The sequence below is a fragment of the Argiope bruennichi genome, chromosome 10 (genome assembly GCF_947563725.1).
Source record: "Argiope bruennichi chromosome 10, qqArgBrue1.1, whole genome shotgun sequence".
NCBI lineage: Eukaryota > Metazoa > Arthropoda > Arachnida > Araneae > Araneidae > Argiope > Argiope bruennichi.
In genome coordinates, this window is record NC_079160.1 from 120,002,204 (window position 1) to 120,026,601 (window position 24,398).

General features: G+C 26.0%; 1 protein-coding gene across 1 annotated transcript in view; it reads right to left on the minus strand.

The window, feature by feature from the left end:
• The window catches only part of LOC129988043 (serine/threonine-protein kinase/endoribonuclease IRE1-like), a 39,831-nt gene extending 15,592 nt beyond the window's left edge, over positions 1–24,239 (minus strand). The window contains exons 1-11 of the mRNA XM_056096136.1: positions 24,062–24,239; positions 16,613–16,724; positions 13,651–13,687; positions 12,661–12,806; positions 11,801–11,929; positions 11,448–11,490; positions 10,176–10,237; positions 10,031–10,090; positions 8,946–9,129; positions 3,554–3,635; positions 2,764–2,905 (exon numbers count right to left, since the gene is read on the minus strand). Of these exons, the coding sequence (XP_055952111.1) occupies positions 2,764–2,905; positions 3,554–3,635; positions 8,946–9,129; positions 10,031–10,090; positions 10,176–10,237; positions 11,448–11,490; positions 11,801–11,929; positions 12,661–12,806; positions 13,651–13,687; positions 16,613–16,724; positions 24,062–24,145 (1,081 nt within the window). The 5' untranslated portion in view covers positions 24,146–24,239. The remainder of the gene's footprint in view (positions 1–2,763; positions 2,906–3,553; positions 3,636–8,945; positions 9,130–10,030; positions 10,091–10,175; positions 10,238–11,447; positions 11,491–11,800; positions 11,930–12,660; positions 12,807–13,650; positions 13,688–16,612; positions 16,725–24,061) is intronic.
• Between the last annotated feature and the right edge of the window lie 159 nt (positions 24,240–24,398).

The following is a 24,398-nucleotide window of genomic DNA, read 5'->3' on the forward strand; positions in this document are numbered from 1 at the left end:
TAAATCAATAAAATCCATATTAATAAAAAGTATATAGTATTTGGATTACTTAAAATGCAAATAATAATCGCAGCCCACATTAGAATATTAATTACAGTAAAATTTCTCTAAATTGCTAAGTCATAACATAAGCAGGGGTGTTTGTGGGACCCCAAAAAATCCCCAGAAACTTTTACGGACTTACTACCGACATTTTGGAGTTTCGAGAAGGGGGGGGGGGAGAAATGAAAAATTACGATTATGAAGTATTGAATGACCTAATTATAAAAGTTCAATGAATTACTTTTTTTGCAAAATTAAGACCTTTGAACCCAGGTCACGTGATCGCACATCTGGTCGAACGAAGTCTCTCCCTTTTTTTTTCTGCCGCGCCTACTTGCCGAAAAGAATCCAGAAGAGAATGTCCGAGAACCGGGGGAATGAGTCATAACTCGCAATAAGGAAAGAACAAAAAAGAAGTTTTTCCCCCTTTTCACGCATTATCACTGCCTTTTGAGAAAGAAAGGAAAAGTTTTCACCACACACACTGACCTTGCGTTTTCTGCTTTCAAAGCAAACAAAATTACCCAGATCAAAATAAATAATTCATTATTATTCCTACTTCCTTTTGAACGACGATCCCCGGAATTTCCGGGTATCGAAGTTCAAAATCCCCGGAATTCCGGGGTTTCCCCGGAGCACAAACACCCCTGCATAAGTCACTCCTTTCATTACCCCTTTTATTTGACACAGAATTTTTAGCACCCATAGATATATTAATCAAACCGTTTTGATCGTCAGTTTTAAGGCTGTTGTAAAAAATATAGTTGAGAACTTCATAAAAAAATGAGGCTATTTATGAACTCACTATTATCCATATATTATCAAATGTAATGAAACATGTTTTCTTTAAAATAAGTTAATTGCTGAAAAGTCTTAATACATAAGCCTTTAATATTCTGTGAAACAAATAAAACACAATTTTTTTATTATTATTACATAGGGATTAAAAAAAAAAGGCAATCCTCTATTTCAAAGGAAAGGCAAAGGGTAATTTTATAGAGCAAATTCAATACAATTCATAAGTTAAAAATAAATGTCCCAGAAACAAATACTTTCAATTCACTTTTAAGATGTTAAAGATATTTCAGCATTAAGAATATTCTAATGTATGTGTGTGTGTGTACACCTATGACCTACAGAGAGAAGTGATTAATTATCTTAGGATGCATTACACAGCAGGATACACTTATGAATAAGATATTGTTAAATAGACTAAGTTATTGTTAATAGATAGTTATAGTTATTGTTAAATAGACTAAGTGCTAAAGAAGAAAAGAAATGGTGCAAATAGTAGATGGTGGGGAAATGTAATTAGCGCTGATCTTAAATAAATAAAGTCAAACCTTGCTTAATGAGTACCTCTTATCAATGATTTGCATAATGAGTAAAACAAAATATTTTAAAAAATGACTCACTGAATGAACAATGTTTCACAGAACGGATGGCATGGAGACAATTAACTCAGATATAGGTTTGGTCTGTATCATTCTGTGTTAAATGCTTTTTTGAAAGAACCCTTATATCTACATAATAGATGTTTTAGATAAATGGCTCTGACCAATGCGACTCCCATGAGTTGTAACAAATTCCTGTGGAACCTCAACTGATGAGATTATGGCTCTGGCCAAGATTATGCGGCTGGAGGTGGATAACAATGACATCAATGAACTGGTGCGAGAATGTAGCTAGAACTATTGAACAATTTATGGATCTGCATTCTGTGCCGCAGAAAAAAAGTTGCAGAGAAGATATGGTCAGGAAAGGAAGAAATAATACATTCAGAAGAGCAACAACTTTCCAGTGAAATAAGGCAGATGCTGAAATCATGGAAAATTATTCCAATGTATATTGAGAAGAACAATCTTAATAAAGTAGCAGCTATGCATTTTACAAATTCATTTAATAATAATGCTGAGACTCATTTTTACTAAATTTTGAAGCTTAGACAAAGAAATATTTTTAGACTCTTTTTTTTAAAACAAGCATATATTATAGATAATATATTATTACTGATTGATTTGAATATTTTTTCAGAATGAAACACATTGTCCTTTTTTTACATGGATTCCTATATAAAAAATTGATTTGCTTAACGAGTGTTTCACATTACAAGTAAGATTTCGAAATGAATCATGCTCGTTAAGAGAGGTTCACCTTATCAATAAACGCAAACAGAATTGAGTAAGTACATAATGCTTCAGTTATATGAAATCAAATCAGTTATTGTACCTGATATTAAAATCAAATTTTTCTCTCTGGTTTGTAATACTGGTGAATTTCAATTATTAGTTTTAATTTAATGCCTCAAAAGATATTCTTTATTATATGCATTATATATTTTTTTATTATTTTATCACATTATTTTAGATACTTTTTTTATAATGGATATGCACTATAATCAAGATTAGAATGATTATTAAAAGTTATGTCAACGTTATTGTTATATTCTTTAGTTCACACTGTATTCTGATTCATATAAAGTTTGATTCCATTGAATTGTAATTGCAGATAACCAAACAACATTATAAGTATCCTTCAATTAATTCTTTCACTACCAAGCAAGTAGCTTTAGAAAAAGTAATTGTTAATCTTGTTTAGAGTTAAAGTAATGTCATTTTAATACCTGTAAATATAAGGTAATATTATATACTAATTATAAATTAGGACATTTATTCCCCTAATAAAAAGTACATCAATAAATATTACAGGAAATAAATATACCTATCAAAAAGTCATCTACTCTTCCATTCATTCTGCTATGGTTATTACGAACAAATTCTTCGATAGTCTCTGTTATAGTGTCATGTGGAATGGTTACAGTCGCATTAGGCCCTTCCAAAAGAAGTGGCTTTCTCATGTGCATCTTGAATATTTAAAAAGAAAGAAAAAAAAAACATATACAGCAAATTTATGATAAAAAAAGTTAGTCAACTTAAAATATTTTGTAACATTTCTCAGCTGTTTATCTTGATCAAAAGCATTTTATTTATATTTTATATTCTCAATACATAAAAATGGCTGAAAATTTCAAATTAAGTTTAGAAATTTTATTTATGCAAAACAAAAGAAAAGTCCATACAGAATCATAACCAATTTTCTCAATACATTAATATTTATATTTGAAATCCAGCAAGTTTGTTATTAGTCAAAATTCAAATAAGAAATTTATTTATAACTTTTTTAATCTTATGCTTATACGATCATAATTTTAAAAAAACAACTCTGTTACAAAAAGGGTAAGCAAGGAGGAACAGTCTCATAGTGAAAGAATAACAGTTCTACTCTACTCTACTTGATGCAAAAGAGCTTCTTTAACTAAAATGCAAAATTGAAAACTAAAAGCTCGATTTTTTGAATATAAAATACAGAATTTCAGAAATCTCCTATGGAAAGGGGAAAAATTAGCAATAAAATAATAAATAGAATCCGTAAAATTTTTGAATTTCTAAATGACATTTAAAAAATTAGTTATAATCAATTATAAATTTATATATTCCAAAAATGTACTTACAGGAATTATTAATTGCTTATCATCTACTAGAGAGGTTATAGCATAGAAGCCATGTAAAGTATGTCCAACATAAACAGTAGGCCTGAAATGCAAAAATAAAATGAAACATAAACCAGAATTTTTAATTAAACATTCATTGTATTTTTACTTGAAGAAATAATTCAACGGAGTTTTGAAAGGTAAGACACTAACTTAGAAAATTATCCCTCATAATTTTTTCAAATTTAATATTTTTCTTTAATATTTTGATGGCTTTCCCATGCAAAACTTGTAAAATAGAGTCAAATACTTTCACTGCCTAGAAATTTACAATACATATACAATGCTGCAACAGCATAATATAATCTACAGATATATTAGTATAAGTTAATTCTACTAGCTAGTGGAAATCATGAGATGCAATAGAAAAATGGAGAAAAGGGAAAATACATTCTAATTTTTAGTTATTTTTTTTAAAGAAAAAAAAATCAAATATTATTATACTATCTAATAATAAAGCAGAATAAATACATACCATTCAAACTAAATAAAATTATAGATTAAATATAAATCTGTATAAAGATCTTAACTACAAAATACAAATCGCAAATGAAATATAATAACAATTAGTTTATGAAGCTTTGACTTTTTTTTAAATTTAAAATTCATGTATTTAAAAAAAAGGTATTGATTGGTTTTATCTTTCTTGGTTTAATTTCAAACGAACAATAATCTGCAACAAAATACAGGTTATTGAGATTACATTTATTTGTCTTTCAAGTTCTTAAAAAACATCCATTTGTTTGCCTGACTTTTATAAATTTGAATCTTTATTAATATTACTTAGCAAACATATAAAAAATTAATATAAATTATATTGGTGCAAACAATTGCAAATTGTTCATATCATTAAAATAATCATTACAATTAATTTTTGAAAATTAGGCAATAGAATTAGTAAAAATATTTATAAATAAAATTCTTTTATCTTTTAAATTTCCTTACTATTATTTTATTATTCATTTATTTATTTGAAATGATAAAATTTATTCTATTTAGATATAGCAAAATTAAGATTATTATCCTAATTTAATAAATTTATATCAGATTTAGCCAGAGAAATATTAGAATAACCCGAATTTTCTTATTCATAGCAGCAATCAAACTCTTACAGCAAATAAAATAATGAATAATGTGTGTATATGTATGTTCAAATATTTAAAATAAATAGTAATTAATATTTTAAATAATATGTGAACATCCCCTAGTACAATTAATATATATTAGATGAAAATTAGTTAAGACATAAAAAGAATTTAACATCAACTTTCTTTACAGAAATATAATAGAGGAAATAACAAAGTATAGAAAAAAATAAATTATAAAATTATTTAAAATTTTATGAGATACATTTCCACAGTTAATAACAATTAAATATATTATTACTTCTAAATAATAGAAATGAGACTACAAATACAAGTAATGATCCTGTGTATTTGATACTCACTCTTCCATATTATTCTTTAAAATACAATGCAGATGTAATCAACTAGTACTTGTTTAATATTTTCAATGAAATATCTATAAAAGCTACTGCCAGTATTATATTGGAATCATCATCCTGTTAACATGGCTTTATTATATAAACTTTGGAAATTGAAATTAATCATTTGAAACCATCTGAATTATTTAGTTTTTCTAATACTGCACTGTATATAATGTAAGGTATTTTAAAATATGGTGCATTCTATAATTATCTGCAAATACCATATGGGTTTTTAATTTCATATGAAATTAAACATTTAGTTACAAATTATTAAAATGTTATTCCAGTTTTATAAATAACATAAAATATATTTCTAATTTAAAATATGGCCTTAGAAAATATGTTTTAGTGAATATGCAATAAAAGAGTAGTGAATTATTTAGATGAATATTTAAATAATAATCATTTATACAAATATCAAATAGTCTCATATATAACTTCTTTTATGACAGATGAAAATCATTCAGAACTTAAGAAGTAAAATGAGAAATTCTTTGACTTAACCATTCTACGTGGTAAAAAAAAAATTACTAATACATTTTTTAATGTATATAAAAATTAAAAAATGAAATATGTAGATAGGATAATATTTCAGAATAAAAAACAAACAAACAATTTTAAAATAGGCATCTAATAGTAATAATAAATAAATTTGAAGTTAATGAACTATTAAAAATGTTACACACATTATTCATTATTAAGTATTTTTGGAAAAATACAACAATAATTTGAAACTTAAATCATTAGACTTAGAGAAATTTTGTTTATAAAATAGTACTAATTATCTAAAGAACTAATAGTAACACTAATCATAAAATACTCATCATTTTCTATCTACAAACCATCCCCATATGTAATGGATGACATGTTTTTACTGTACATACCACCTACAAAAAATGATACTATTACTCTGTATGTAGTACATACATAAATAAAAATAAATAAAAGCACATTTGAGCAAAGTTCATATATTTCTTTATCAATAAAATCCTTAAAAAGCAGACTTTTACAGTGTTAAAAATCATAAACAAAAAGAAAACACTTTAAGATAGTACTAAATTTAAAATCGTTATTTTCTAATCAAATTTTAAAAGTATATTTGCAAGGTCCGTAGAGCAAATCATAGAAATGGAAATATTTTAAATGTGGGATGTTTTTAGAAACATCAACATTACATGTACAAATTTATTCATTTTTCAATTTTAAAAACAGCAGATTTCAATTAAATAAACCATTTCATATGTCAGGCTCTTTGACTTTCTTGAAGGCCTTAAAAATTGAAATTTAGGGAAATCAGACAACAAAAAATGCCTGGGGTTCTAAATAAAAATTCAATTATATAAATATGAAAAAAAGAAATTTTTTACAAGTAGTGATTATGATTCCTCTTATTTAATATATCAATACTTCAATATTCTAATCTATATTCAATAAATAGTATCAAATATATATATAATGCACTAGTACTTTTAAATTAAAATGTAAACCCACGAGTATACAATAGCAATTTATAAGCTTGCTTTTCAATCTAAAGCTGTGCTCAATCAAAAATTAAGATTAATTAGATTTTATATCAAATTTGATAAGAAATTGAAAATATTTGATTAATTACATATTATAATTTAATAACATCAGGAAACAGTCTATTTTAATACTCCTTCCTTCTTATAAATAATATAAAACTGAAAATAGTTTAAAATGTCGAGTAAGGAATTTTGTAATTTACAATAGCTGAAAAATCAACCAAACTATGACCACCTAAACTTTATATCAACAAAAACTAAGACCTATAAAACTTAGACCTTTAAATTAGATTAGCATTTAATACTTACATTGAATAGATATATCTACTAATAATAAAGGAAAAAATGTTTCTATGTCTAACAATCTACATAATTGAATCTAAAAATACATATTTTAGCATAAGTATGCTTTAGAAGGGCTGGTGAATTGCATATAAGCCAGTAACAGCGCTTCTACCCGAACAGCTGTTTTGGAAAATCGGATCGTTACTGGACTGCTAACCTAAAGGTCACAGGTTCTATCCTCCCGCGTCTCATACCTCTAAATTGGTGACCTCAGACGCTGAACCTTCAACCTTCATACAGCTGTTGTGGCGCCATCTACCCGCAACTAAAGTCGCCAGAATCACTTGCCGCAGCAAAGTCGTCAGACTCACATGACGCAGCAACCCAAAAAGTCGCCAGACACATTTGGCACATCAGCACCCACAAACGCTCGCCATAACGCTTGGCGCTATTCAAACTTGGTACCGGCCCATTAAGACAACAGCTACTACTAATAATACATCACCACTCAACGCCATATCGTTCGTCTCCCCTTTGACTCACTGGAGGGAGAGTACTGTGGTGAATTGCATATAAGCCAGTAACAGCGCTTCTACCCGAACAGCTATTTTGGTAAAACCGGATCGTCACTGGACTGCTAACCTAAAGGTTTCAGGTTCTATCCTCCCGCGTCTCATACCTCTAAAAAGGTTTAGTCATAATTACATCCCACTTGGGAAGCAACATAAAGTTATTTTGGGGTCGGTCTCATAATGAAACCATGGTCAGATGATAAAAAACTACACAGATTTGGCACTAGATTTACAAACTTTCATTCCATGTCAAAGGGGTTCATTTGGTCCCTGATGAATTCAATGTGGAACAGACCCATTTGCATAGTATTTCTTCAGTGGAATCGCATTTCAATGGAACCCTCCAGTCTTGAAACAGAAGTCTTTCCCACAAATTACCTTTAGAAAGTGGGAATGTACACCTTGAAATTTTTAATTATTTACTTTAAATTTTAATTAAAAATTAAGCAACCTTTAGCTAAAAACTATAGAAAATATCTGAAAATTAAAAAAAATTATGTCTTCTACATACCAATTTTATTGCAATTCAATTTCTTTCTCTAATTTTGCTACATCTTCAAATATACTTTAAAGTATGTTTTATAATATTTTTCATTCTTATAAAGACATTTAAATCATTGTCATTGTTACTGCATACAAATTTTTTCCTATAATTACTAGCTAAAATACGAAGGGTTTTATTACTATGCATATCCAATAAGTTTCTTTCAACAGCATGGTTTTAATAAAAAAAACTTCAACTTCAAAAGTTAAGGTTAAACTTCAGTAAGCAATGATGAAAATAGATAATAATTTATACATTTCTATGAGCTAATATGAATAAAAACATGTTAGCACTCTTAAAACATGAAGTTTTTGCTATTTTATTGTAATACAATAATTTTTTATTGAATTAGAAAACAAAAACTGTCTCAAATATACAACAAACATTATCAATATTACAAAAAACAATCCTCAGATGATGAATTATTTCACTTCTTATTCTTATAATTTTAAGCATGATTTGTTCAGCAAGCAAGTCATAAGATTTATTGAAATTCTCCTACTTCATTTTCAATTTTAGATTAAAACTTAAATTTTAGTTGAGATGACAGATACAGAAATTAGCAGGTGCATATCACAATGAAGAGAACAGGAGTAAAACCTTCAAAATAATATATATTACATGTCCATCCAAATTTTTTAAAACTCTGCTGATAAAACTATTACAAACAAATCATACATAAAACAATTTATTGAAATTTTTTGGCAGAAAATTCCAGAACTAATTGCTTGCATGAGTTTCCAAAGTAATACAGTAAGAGGATAACTAAAGTGCTGCACATAATTAATTTTTTTTAAAATATCAATTTTCATTTTTATGATAAAATTATAGCAAATGAAAACCATACACTATATATTCTAGCTGCTGCTTGAATATATGACCATTGCAAAATGAAAAACAGTAGGAAAATTAAATACTTATATTAAAACATATAATTACGTACAAAAGAGATCCCTTTTTGTAATTGGAGAAAAGGTGTTCCCACTGAGAAGACGTTTGTGCTTGTGAAATGTGTTCAAGAGTTTCAGTAGATAAACTATGGAATGGAACATTTTTTAGCCCATTTCTTTCTAGCAAGTATAATCCAACTACAGGAGATTCATAATCACCATACCACAAGATATTTCCTATATAAAAGAAAGATATTAAAACTTGATGGTTCAAGTATCAATGAGAAATAAGACTTATAAATTAAAATTCCTTGAATCAAAGAATACATATACAAATTTCACAATTAGCAAATGAATAATTTCATAATTAAAGAAATAGAAAGTATACAGGCATATTTATAGCAAGACATATAGGCAATGAAACAAACAATATATAAAAATATAAAGAATTTATTACATTGATGGCTGCTAAAGTCTAGTTGGTTTTAGTGGCATAAGACTACTTGGTTTTCAGTTTTGTTTTGTTTTTAGTTAACTGATATTAAAAAGAATTTGTTATTTAAACTGAACACTAAATAATAAAAAAAGTTTTTTAAAGAAAACTAATTTACATTTATTTATATATATATATATATATATATATATATATATATATATATATATATATATATATATATATATATATATATAAATAAATTAAAATTAAATCTATACTTAAAGTCACTATTACATGATTAAGAATAATTGAATTAAAATATAAAGATTGCAATACAAACAAAAATAAGCTGAACACATTAAAACAAAACTGACTTCAATTACTGATCAAAAAACAATAAATAAAAATTTATGTAATGACTTATGAAATCTAAGAAACTTCAGTAAATGTTTCAGTCAAGAGCATAAATTTAAAAAATAATTAATTACAATAAATGATTTACATAAATCACAGCTTTAAAAAAAATTTCTTTGAATACTAGAACCTGTCGTTGATAATATAACCAACTGACTAACCACTGATAGCATAGTTTTTTATTTCTTACATAAAATATAGTATTGGCTCAATATTTTAAGTGATAATTTATTAAACATATTTTTCTATCAAATCAAAGAAGCAAATTCATTTTAAAAGAAATCATACCATTTCTTTTTTCAACAGACAAAATCCTCCCACTAGAACAAGATGTAAAATGAGCAACACCTGCAAAGGAATTATTCAAACAATTAATCAAAGCCATGTCTATATAAAATGCTACAACAATATTATTGTGAGATAATATACTAACCATATTCACTATTAAATTTAGAAGAACTGCTTGCTGCATAATCTGAGTATGTAACATTCCATCTAAGTGATTAAAATACATATAAATTATCTATTGAATTACATAACACAAATAAACAATATAACATAAGCAGGTTTTCAACACATGTACAATATTAATTATAATGCAAAATAAAATATAATTTAAATAATTATATCCAATCAAATGAAAAGTTTTAGTAATTTAATATAACACAAATAATGAACAAACATCTTCAGATGTCACAAGAAAGAGAAAGAAAGTGCCAATAAGCAATAAATTATCATTATTAATAGTAGAGGCACATAAAACATCCATCATTTTAAATTGCATTATGAGATATTTAATGCATATCTTATGTGCAAATAGCACTCAAAATATTATCATTTCAACTCATGAGTAAAAAACAGCCCTGGTACATTTAAAAAGTAATCCCCCCTCCCAATTACTAGATTTGGATATATTCAAAACAAATAAAAGAAAACTATTACAGAATTCAATGAAACAGCACATAGCCAACCAAGTAAACTACCATTGTTATTTCCAACTTTCAACATGACAGTAGGTCCCTAAATAAGCATGCATTTTTTTTAAAAAGTAAATTCAAAGATTTTTACACAAACCTTAATTTTTATAAAGTATCTGGACTAAATTTTCATGAAATAATTAAGTATTAATACCCTTAATTGTAGTTTTTTTATTCATTTATATGATTAACTCAAACACAATTATTGGCACATTAACAATTTATACCATATTCTTAAAAACAATTATAAGATGAATCATAAATTAGTTCCCTTCCTACCTCTGGCCTTTTCCCCAGTAAATAGAAGCGCTGCCACTCCCAAATCAGTGTAATTATTCCTAACACTGATGTAAATTTGCTTTTTCAAACTACAGAACCAAATTAGATGTTCATAATTATTTATAAGGATAGCATTTCTTTTGAGTCAAATTTGTTTAAAATGTATTAAAACATTTGTAAATGTTTTGCATAATATATATCAAATTCAAATGAAGCCATTTTAATAAATTATTAACGAATTAGTTCATATTATTGAATTGCAAAATAAAAAATAAGACAAGCACAGAGTTACATTTATCAAAAAAATCTATCATTTAAATCTTGCAACTTGCAAAACAGACTGTAACAGACTTAATAATTTTTTTCATTCATATTTTCTTATGAAGAATAATTTTTTGCATTATATATATCTGTAATTTCTATTGTTTATAAACTAGCAATACACTTACGATTGGACACCATAATTTAAATCATACATAGACAATTCAAAATCTGCAAAAGAAAAAAAAAAATCAATTTTACAGAATTATAAACTGATTGAGGTAAAAAAAGTAAACAACTAATTAAAAAAAAACGAAGAAAAATTCAAAAAGTAAAACAAAATGTTGAATTTTCAAGTAAATATGGCACAATATATGAAGAGAAAAATATATTTTTCATTTCATTTAAAATTAAAATAACATTCACAGATAAAAAAAAATAATAAACTAGAACAAAAATAGCATTGAAAGAAATATTTCTTGCAGGAAAGAAATGAAACTTTTGAAAATACAGAAATATTATTCCAGCACAAACCATTTACCTGTTCGTCCTATAAAAACAGCATTTTTATTAACAGCAGGACAAATCTTGTCAGATCCTCCACTGGTCACAGTGTCCAGCTTTTCTCCAGAAATTGGATCAATTGCAAACCAAGATGCTATTTTCTTCCCTGGTTAAATCAAAGGTAGTAAGAATATTGTATTTTTAATATAAAATAAGTTACTATTATAATTTTAAATGTTACACAATATTTTAGTCAGTTAAGACAAAGATTCAGAAAAAATATGAGAAGAAATATATATATATATATATATATATATATATACAGAGAGAGAGAGAAAGAGAGATTATTCTTCATGAACAAATAGATAAATCTATTTTCAATTAAAGAGAACACTATTTTGCAAATTTCTTTAATAAATTTTTAAATTTTTTTAATCATTTATGACTTTCACATACTATATATTTTATAACAAAAATTGTATGAATTTCTATAAATAAATGTGAGAAAAAAAACTATTTCAAAATTTAACTAAATTTTTAATCAAAACTTATTAATTAAAAAATTGTTAAATAATATTTCTTTGCTAAAAATATTTTCCCTCTTCCAAGACAAAACTAATGATAGTAAATATTTATTAAATTTTTTTTAAAGGCAAAAATGTGGTGATGAAAATATGAATCATTATATTCCATAAAATTAATGCTATATATAAGATGGAACTCAGTATCAAAAAAGTCAAATTTGGGAAGGCTTTACGATGAAAAAGTTAACATGGAAAATCAAGGTTAAGAATACATTTCAAATTAAATTGCACAGTATATTTGAAGTGAATAAAATAAATTTTTTATTTATTTAACACAGCATCAAACAAAATATGACAAGAAAAATATTCAAACCTGTGTATAAAATTCCATCATCAGATCGTAGTGGTGCATGATATATTAATTCTGATATTGTGTATCTTAACTTTTTGAAGTCATTTGTTGCATGGCTGGACATATACATATAAAGTGAGCCATCTCGAGGATCAGGAAAAATTTTCCTATAAACATTATATACATATATGTATACAATAACAATTAAAACTCATTTTTCATCTTTAGAAGAAAAAAATCACTATTTAATAAAATTATTGCAACAAGAGTTAAAGACAATTTTAAAGCTAAAAATAATATGAATATTACTCATTAAAATAAAATGAATAGAGAATTTTTTTAAAAAAAATTTCAAGTCATTTAGTAAAGCCTTATTAATTTTCTTTCAAGCCACATCAAATATCAATAAAGATTAAAAGATTTAGGCCATTGTAAAATCGGTAGAATTCAAGACAATATTATACAAGTAATTTAATGTCTACTATAGCACAACTAGCAATTTTATCATGATTGCCATACTTTGAAATTACATAATTTTCTGTTAAATAACATAAGATGCAGTAAAAGGTATCAAGATATTTAAGTATAATAGAATCTATTTCAATAAACATAATGATAAGAATGTGCCTCAAATTTTAATATTTTTGTTTTGAATTGTATAAATTGCTAAAAGCAGGCTATCAGAAAAATTATATTATATAATTAACTACAACATAACTTACTTATGGACTTTTGTAATGAATTTTTTCTTTCCAATTTTAAAATATGTAATTTACATTTATTGAACATGAAGAAAATAAAATTGTACAGGATAAATTATTTATGCTGCTATACTTTAAAGTTCTGCTTTCATGTGAATCATTATTAGCTTCTAAGTGTGAACTTTCTATAATAGAAATGCTGAATGAGGTTGAAGGAGATATATATATTAATTCTTATTCTTAGCAACTATTTAAAAACAAAAATGGTAAAATCAACACACTAAAAGGAACCATAAAATGAGAAACTTACTTTTGAGAACCTCCTAAATTTAATTTCAGTATGGGTTCTGAAATCGGAAAATCACAATTATACATTTTTCTTTGATGCAAAAGTACTAATAATATAAATCAAACAAAAAATGACAAATAAATTTGATGAAACTTTAAAATACATTACAATCCATATAAAAATGACATGTAAATTATTCCAATCTTACAAATTTTTATTTTTTTTTTATCAATAAAAGACAATTTTATAGATCAGAATGTCACAGGAATTGAATAGTAAAATGAAAATTATCAAAAAAGAAAACAAAAAATAGAATTAGAATTAGACAAATAGATTTTTAAGTGATATTTAAAATCTTTGTTAAGCATTTGGTGCTTTGAAATTGAATTATATAATCTTCTACCAATTATTTTTCAACAATTCATAAAATTATATGCATAACTTTAACATTCTAACATTAACATTTTTATAATTCTAAATATCACAAAAATGTAACATTTTAGACATTTTTTTCTCCTTATTATTCTACAGCAACAATATATTTTTATTCTCTTATCAAAATTAGGCATACCATATAATATCAATCAAAAGTTAAATAGTAGAATTTTGATAAGTTAATTTCCATAAATGTTCTTAAGGTTCTAAATGAAATTTATAGATTTTTACAGATTGAATGAATCGGGATTTTTAAAATCTACTTTACACCAGGAATTCTATGTGATTTCAAAGATTTCTAATCCAGCAATATTCAAAAGAAACTTTAAAGTGCTTGAATAATATTATATGTAAAGCACAACTACAGATAGTACTTTCAAAATATTTTAATAAATCAGTTTTACAGATCAATCCAAAATGTACAGTGCCAACCAATTATTTACAGCAGTTACAAGACAAAGAAATACTTTGTGATATTTACTAGAATATAAATTTGAACAATTTCTCTTCGCTATTTAAAAATAATATTATATATTTGCAATTTCAAAAAATTAAAATAGTTAGCATTACAATACTTTATAAAAAAAATAAAGAAATTTTATTCAAACATATAAAAAATTAATGCTTATAAAATTTTCTTGCTAATTTTATTATATGTGCATAATAATAGTTTAGAAAACATTATTATTCATTATTTTTTCCCCATTTCAACTGATAAAAAAAGAGTTGGTGGTTCTTTGAACATATGTTGCCACTCTACAGGAAACACTGTTTGATATAAAGAAACATAATTTGGCAGAGCTATACTTTGAGGAAAGATAATTTGCACTTCAAAGCAATGTTTTTAAATTTTAATTAATTAAAAATTAAGCAAAAATTACGTATTTCTTGCAATAACTCTTTTAAAATATTATTTTACAAAATTGATTTTCATAACCTTTTTAAATTTTGAAAAATTATCTTTTTAATAACAACTTAATTGGGGCGCAAATTTTTTTGGTAATTTTTAATATATTTTTAATAAAATTTTCAACAATAGTTTTCAGTGTTGAATTGAAATTCCAATGATTTTAAATATTCCATTAAATATTTATGTATGTAATTTTCTTCCATTATTGAAAACTAAAAAAAAAGGGTTGTTTAATATTTACATAATGAATGAAGTTACGTCATTGCACATGTTAGAAAACAGAATACTTGAATAACTATACACTTAATAGAACTATAATGTATGTCATGGGACTTTATTACAGTAATTCATAAACACAATTGACAGAACACGTGAAAGTCTATTAAAATAATATGGCTTTAATATGTGCAACAATTTGATGCTTAAAAATATTTTCTTAGGAAAATCATGAACATTAAATTAGACATAAGAAGTTTAATTGAAGGTAAATGAAACTGTAAATGAAACCAAACAACTAGCTAGCTGCCAAAGGCAAGCAATGCAACACAAAAAAATTCAGATTATAAGAAACAAATATGCCTGGTAGAATAAGATATATAAAAATTATAAGTAGTTTAGATTTCTTCAATAAATGCACAAACCATTTTTATAATAATTTCGCTAAACTTTGGACTAAAATTGTATGCCTTCTGTTTTTAAAGCAATTATTAATCGCTAATCAGCTAATTTGAATATTTAAAGATAAATTTTTAATGCATATTGAGCAAAAATATTTTTTTAATATTTTTAAGTAGCAGATATTCTTACATAGTTGAAAATAGTTTGAATTAAGAAGTACTGTAAAAATTATGAATGACTTAATAAATTAGAAATATTCTGATAAATTTATTTCAAACTTGCACAGATGTTTTTAAAAATCTGCACAGAATTTTGAGGATTAATCTTCATTATGAGATAAAAAATTAAAAGTTTAAAGTTAATTTGCTTGCTTCTGAAACTTCTTTAGGAAAGTAAAAACGGCATCAATTAATCAATGAGCATTATTAAGCCATGAAAGTCAATTAAATAAAAAGAATACAGCTTTATTTTGTAATATAATCTTTGTTACAGATAAATAAACTTTACTTTCATAATAAGAATAAAATAAAGTATCTAATAGATGATAATATTTTCTGGTTAATTACTCATTACATAATTGAACAACAAAATGGTGCAGCTATATGATGTATCACTGATAATAACTTATAAAAATATATATAAAATATAGGATACACTAGAAAGAATCAAATCAAAATAGAATCAAATCTCATGTTGTATAAAAAGAAATGGTTTAGTTATCTATATAAACCTTAAAGTATTTTATCCTCATTTTCAATGGTATCTTGTATTATGATATTCAAAATTAATTATTTTTAAATTAAATTTTATTAAATTATTAAATTTTATATATATATATATATATATATATATATATATATATATATATATATATATATTGCACTTATGAGGTGTATCACACATGAGCAAAATTTTGTTCATTACTATTTTATATTTTATTCATTTAAAAAACAAGTTGCACTAAAACATTTGCAACATTAATTTTAAAAGAAACAGTAGTATTTGAAAACAAAATTTCACCTTCTTGTAATTTCCATTTCACAGCACCAGTCTTTAAACTAACAGCATATAAAGTACCATTTAAAGTCGAGACTAACAAAGTTGGGTCTTGGATGGCAATAACACTGGACGACTGAAAAATTTCAAAGTATATCAGGATATATTCTTCGAGTTAAAATATTATACTAATAAAATTAAAAAATAAACTTCAAAAAATTATAAATGTATTATATGACAAAGAAAACAACATAATTTTCTAAAACCATACTTGCATATATTTGTATGTAAGAAAACTACTAAATAAAAAAATTCAGAAAATAATAAAAAGAAGATAAATTTCAAAAAGTTATATTTTCAAAAAAAAAAAAATTATTAAGCAGATACTATTGGAATATTCCTTCTCTATAGAGGAAATGCACAAAAAGACAAATTTATTTTAGGTCAAATAAGGAAAACAATATTACAGGAAAACAATATTACAGATTTGTAACAATATAAGATTACTAATAGTTATAAATTTTCTATACTATTATTATAAAATTTTCACAGTTTGGGGTGAGACTTCAAGTGAGTTGCATTATATCCATAAACAATAGTTTGTCCATCACTGCACCAGACAATATGACAAAGTAAAAACTTATCACATACATTTACTAATATAATAGGTAACCATTAAAATATCTGTATAACTAATTTCCTTACTATGAAATTAACTGTGCAGGAAAGCAAATTATAGATTTGTAACAATATAGGATTATAGCTATAAGTTTTCTATATTATTGTTTTGAAATTTCACAGGTTGGAATGAGAAATCGAGTTGCATTATATATCCACAAACTATAGTTTGTTCCTCACCACATTTGGCAACGTGACAAAGAAAAAAACTTATCACATATATTTACTAATTACAATAATTCTTTCCTATAGGAATACAACATAATTAAAAATTATAAAAGGTAAACAATTTTACAACCTTGTTTGCCAGTAAATTATTTATAGATTTTTAAAAAAATCTAACATTTTTAAAAAATTCTATAATTGACATTCAGTTATTATTAAAAAAATAAGAAAATAAATTCCTCAAACTTCATAAAAATGATGTAATTTCATTTGCAGCATTTAAATTTTAATAATTTTTTTAATCTAAAAAAATGCACAACAAATGGTAAAAATTTGATACTGGACAGACCAATCATGACATCAGTCAATCATGTACTATATACTAATAAATTAATTATAAATTCTGATTAAAACCTTCTAGCAGTTAATAACATTGAATATTCTTCAAAACAGTCACATTGGTATGAAACTGATTATAATACATATTCTTCTCCATATTGTAAAGTTTTCACTAAAATCTTCAGCAACAACAAATCTCATTATTAAACATATGTATTCAGCTATATTCTGCATTGTATGAATGTTGAAAATTTAAAGAGATATATGAACATTTTATAATGATATTAGTACAATAATTGCCAACTTTTTATTTTCATAATTTTTTTATGCATACAAAACATAAAATGCTTTTAATACATTCAAAATTAATTCATGATAAAGAGAATTTTTACACAATCAAACATCTACAAAGGAACAGTTTATTTTTAAAAAAATCTAATAGGTTGAATTTAATATTTTAAATGTTAAAGCTTATTGATGAAGGGAAAAAAGCTTGCAAGTACAGACCGTTAAAAAACAAACATATAAATTTTAAGAAACAGGCCAAATTTGTCTATAATAATATAAAAAATAATATTCAATAAATATTTCACTTTTAATAATTTGTACTTCAAACTTTATTCAGTGAAAGGACATGAAAGCTTTCAATTGTCTATTTAAAAAAAAAAAGGGTGAATAAAAACAATGTTAAATAAAGAAAAAAAAGAGCTAATTTTTTTTCTTTCTTTTATTACTGTATCCTTCCTTCCTTAATCAGCATCATGTTCCTTCCTTTCACAAATAGTTTAATTATGCAGTCTTTTATGACAAGCATAATAATTTTTTACATATTACACACACAACTTAACACAAGCCAGAGCCGGTCTTCTCTATGAAGTGGCCCGGATGCAAAAAAACCCTTTGGGGTCCTAAATTTTTTGCAAACAAAAAAAAATTGAATATTTATTTAATGTGCTATTTTGTTTTTGCTATTAATTTCTTCAAGAAAATTATAATTTTTTTCAATTTTTTTTTCAGTGCTTAATATAGCAAAAGCAATTAAGCTTTATCCACACATGCTTTACCAAAGACAATATTTTATTAATTTTAATTTGCTAAAAGAGCACTCAGCATTTATAATAGTAACTGGTAATATAAAGAAAGGTTTTAACATAATTAATACATTTAGAAATAAATCCTTATTCATTAATATATATTGCAATGCAAGTAGAATGTTATTTACATCCCTTTCTTTCAAAATCAAACCCTGTAGCAAAAGAATTGTTTCGATTAGGTTTTCATCTACATTGTTATTATAAAACATTACAAAGTTTTCGGAACATTTTTCTAATTCATGTTTTTCTCAAATTTTTATATCAGTGATTAATTTGAAATACTTTTAAATATATCTTCTATCTGTACAATAATAGTATCAGTTATAAAGTTAAAAAATTACATCAAAATTCCTCACCCGGGTTTCTATAATCTCGTCTTCTGCTGTTTCGAAATATAATTTTTCTCTTCTTTCGAATTCGTTTTTCAAGAAAATGTTCTGGAAGATTTAAATTATGTGCTATCGATTTTACTTCATCTAAAAATGAGTTAAATTTTGTTTTTCAATTTTGGATTTCAGTTTTAATTTTATTCACTAAAGTGAAAGACAAATCAAGAATAATTGTTTTTACTTGAAATAGTTTATTGATAGTTTTAATTTTGGGCAATATTGTAAACTTTACTATTAAACAAAAAACATATGTCATTTCTTGTATTGAATCCAATAGATTTTATGCTTTAGATACTGTTGTATTATTGTTATTTGCATCAGTAAATTGTTGTAGGACAATAAAAATTTGTTCAAACTGTGTTTACACTGCTTTGCTTTAACCATATCTGTTTACGCTTTCGAACGAGTTTAGCATAATAATTTAAGAGTAATGTTGAAATGCTTTTGTTAAATTTCCCATCTTTTCATAGGTGTAGAAAATAAACAATATAAACATAGCAATATCCTAAAAACAATATATATTGATGGAAGCAGCATCACAAATAAATAAATTAAAAGAGTGTCACAAAAGAGCAAGGCACATAAATTACTTGAGGGTTTAAAGCAATTATTCTAAATTGGACACCTTTATATTCCCCTTTCATGTTGCTACCGTTGTCGCATGAATGAATGAATTATCAAATTAATATATACAATCTAACCTAGTAGATGAGGAAAATGACCATACTTATGTTTATGATACATTGCACACTTGCACAAAACTATAATATATCTGTAAACTCCATATATTTCAAAACCCATCAATTGTTTCAGTTAAATTTCTTCCTCTCTTCTGTCCATTCTATTATTACCATCCAGAACATAATTTTAGTTCTTAATCATGTTGGGGGTCCCTCAAACACGAGACCCCAGTGCATAGTATCTGCCACAACCCACAGATGGCCGGCCCAGACACAGGCAATACAAACTTGATACAGGATATTACAAGATGCAAATTATAATGATTATGATAAAGAATTTGTAGAAAAAGAACAGCCAGAATATATTCCTTATTTATAGAAACTATATAAAATAATTTATTCAAAAATAAAAAAAGTATATATTTATAGTTAAAGCAAAAGTTAACTCTTGAATTGGCAACTGTCCAACACCTTAATTTCCCAAAAACTAAGATGCTTGAATACACAAAGGATGATTTTCTATGTTCAGCCATTATTTGCAAAACTCATTCAGACAATTTTCTATGTTTCCTAAGGTTAAAAAAAATAGCTAAAGTAAATGTTAAGCATCAGTTGTTGTTTTTTTAATGCAACAAAATATTTAATTCCATGGTGATATATTAACATTTTTTATACTTTAAAATATGACATATATAAATTATAATTCTGTTGTTGTTTCTAATCCCAGGTGTTATAGCTGCGCTATACTACCTCCATGAAACCAAAGAAATCCAAAAACAAGAAAGAAAGAAATCTCTAAGAAATCCAAAAACAATAGCAAATCCTTTAAAATTTCAAAAATCGTTAAATTTAAACATTTAAGAATGTGATTGAGGGAGGCTTGATCTGCCTTGCATCAAGGACATTCAGCAAAGATCCTCCATCCGTGTTGGAAGGTGATGGATTTGGTGTGTCCACTCGAAAAATGAGAGATAGAGCCGTTTGCTATTTTCTAGAGATATTCAGGCGGTGACAACAACCAGGACTCTAACCAAAATACCAAGAGTGAGCAGGTGGGACTCTCCAAAGTGCACTCGACTGCATCTTTTTGATAGAGGAGATTTCAGAATAAGTTAGTGTAGCATCACCATGAAATATGTCAGCTGAGGCAATCTTAGCTAAGTTATCGGCAATCTCATTACCATTTAAACCAACATGTGAGGGGATTTATTGAAAGTGTATAGAGTGTTCAGTGGAGAGTCTGGCAATAAGGTTTAAGATATCCATGCTAATCTTGTCCCACACTTTTGTTCAATGAGAAAGGTGCTGTATAGAGGCACGACTGTACGTTAAAATCCAAATGTCTCCGAAGACAATTTCAGAGGACGTGTTCATATATTGAAGTTCCTTATAGATTGCAATAAGTTCGAACCCGCATACAGAACAGTTGATAGAATTACTAAACAAAATATCAGTAGTTCCTTCAGGAGTCTCAATGTGCATGCCACTACCAGAAACGCCACCATCTCCTTTACTGCCATCAGTGTACATTTTCAGAGCCGAAGATAGAATGCTATGAATTGTTTCGAGAGACATTTGTCTAGTAAATTCAGGTAATTCTGAATTTTTGCTAATCTTGGCCAAAAGATCAATATGGAAATGAATTTGATCAATGTCTAACTTAAAATTCCTATAAGGCATTAAGGAATTTAGTTCCACATCTGCAGAAGGTAGACCCATCTCTTTTGCAAAGGAAAAAGGGTTGTGTTTCTTTAAACGCTTATTATTATGTCATAAATGAAAAGCAGTTCTGTGCTGATCATTGTAGCTAAAGAGCTTGTTGTAATATTTTGAAAGACAGTAACTTCTTCTCAGAGAAAGAGGTGGTAGATCACTCTCGTACAGTACAATATTATTAGGGCAACTATTACGAAGGCCAGTAATTATTCTTGAAGCATTTAAATGCACTCTTTCAAGTTTGCCTAAGTTAGCTTTTAAAGCACAAAAGTAAACTGGGAAACCATACTCTAGAATTGGTCTGATCAGAGAGATGTAGGTGGTTCTCAGTGTATTAGTGTCTGAACCCCAGTCTCGTCCAGAAATATATTTAAGTATGTTGAGTCTTTTCCTACATTTATTTACAAGAGCTTCTATATGTCAGTTGCTCAATATCTCTTGATCAAGAACGTAGCCCAAATATTTGGCATTTTTTGCATAATTTAATTGACAGCCATTCATAAAGACACTTGGCTGATAGTTATAAAGTCGTCTGTTGGTAGTAAAGAAAGTAATCAAAGACTTTGAGGAATTGAAAGTCAATTTATGAGTTTCAGCAAAAGCACATACCTCAGAGGTTACCTTGAGGTTAGATTCAATTCTTCCTATGTCAGAGGCAGAATGCCACAAGATGATGTCATCGGCAAAAAGTCCCACGTTACAGTAGTTACCAATTACCCCTTCAATACCAGCAATATATAGAGAAAACAATAACAGACTCAATACTGACCCCTGAGGTAAACCATGACTCAGTCTAAAAAGGTCAGACAGTGTTTTTGTATTTTACTCTAATCGATCTGAGCTGTAAAAAGTCAGAAATCCAAGGCAGGGATCTTCTTTTAATACTAAAAACATCATAAAGTTTCGTATTGAGCTTTTGTCTCCAAATTATACTTCTATATCATATTACTAATATATTTTTAAACTGAAATGAAGAATACAGACTAAGCACTAATTAACAAACAACAACAACTAGCATTTTTTTGGATTAAATTTAAAACATTTCTACTTTTTAAAAAAAAACTTATATCTAAAATTTCAAAACAAATAAAAAGCAATTTACTGTGACAAAATAATATCTCTTTTATGTCATTCACCACTTAATAAGATTAATAAAATGAAAAAATATATATATCTTTTACTTTTGTTGTAATAGTGATTGTAGGATATTAAGAAAGAAAATCAATGAATACAATGCATACTGCTCAGATATTTTTTTTTTCAAAGGTCTAGAATATATTCTTTTTGTAAAGGAGGCGAAGACATTTAATAAATGCAAATATAAGGAAAAGGAACTTGATTGCAGCTAAAAAATATGATATAAAAAACCTTTGTGAAGTAAGAAATTCAAATGTATTTTATAATCAATCATAATACGATACAAGACTAAATATTTTATGGGCTGATGCAAAAACACACTAATATTAAATTAAATATATTGTTTTAAAAAACACAAATAATCATGCATTCAGGAAGGATAAAGGATATTTAAATAATATTAATTTCTGATTTCAAGAAGTAAGCGTTCTAACAATAGAAGAAAGTGAATTTCATAATATCTAAGCTTTGTTTTCATATTTTAAAAACAGCTATCTCAAAATATGCTAACCTGGACAATATCCGTTACAGACATTCATTTAGATTAGTGTGGTTAGTACTAATCCACCTTTTAACAATTAATAATACTCTTATTTTTATTATGCTTGAATAGTAAAACTAACAATACAGCCCAGAGAAAAATTTAAGTTTCAATAAACGCTTAACAAAAATCTTATTTAAAAATCACTTCAAAGCAAAGTCTGCTTTTTTATAACATTTACGAATGCTGACAATTATTGGTTAATGGAGAGAGAAATCCACGGACGATCTTTCTAAGAGTTACAATTATTTATTAAATTATGTACTCGTCATCTATAAAATAAACTTTGATAGTAAGGAGCACAAATGTAGCTATATTAAAGGAAAACTGCATATAAAATTAATAAGACATTGCTTTTTATTTTGCAACTAAACATTCAAGTTTCTCAAAAATATTTTTAATTCAGAATATAAAAATTACACCATAAAGCCATGAAACAGTAATGTATTTTTGTACAAACGTATCTCCACTAACGAATTATTAGGATTAGAATAAGTGTACATCTAATGTAAATTACACTCAGTGACAACGCGTAAATAATCACATGTCAAGCACATATTAAGCCAAGTAATGAGAAATAACCAATCAATACCATAAAATATTTAAGATAAAGTTTTATAACCATTGTATAACAATAATTTAATTTTATATTAGGCTAATGAAAAATTTAGCATGTCATAATTGCGAGCATATGTTAAAGAATTGATATTGCCTGATCAAGTAGCAAGACTTACTTCATCTGCATTAACTGCATAAATAAACAGCAATGTTAAACTAATTAAAATAATTATTATTTTTGAAACCCTTAAATTCATCATATTCAATCAAATAATTGATTTCGTCATTATTTCTTAATGAATTCTTAAATATGCGAAGTAGACAGATACAAGCACGATAAACCGAAAATTAAAAACAAACAATTACAATCAAGTCCATCAAACAGTTACAGTTAGCAAATCCATTGGTTGACCTAATTATCTATTCTTTCATTTTGGAAAACACGTTTAGTGTTTATTTTTATATAATATGAACTTAATGAACCAATACAATTATATTTTTTATTCTTTATAT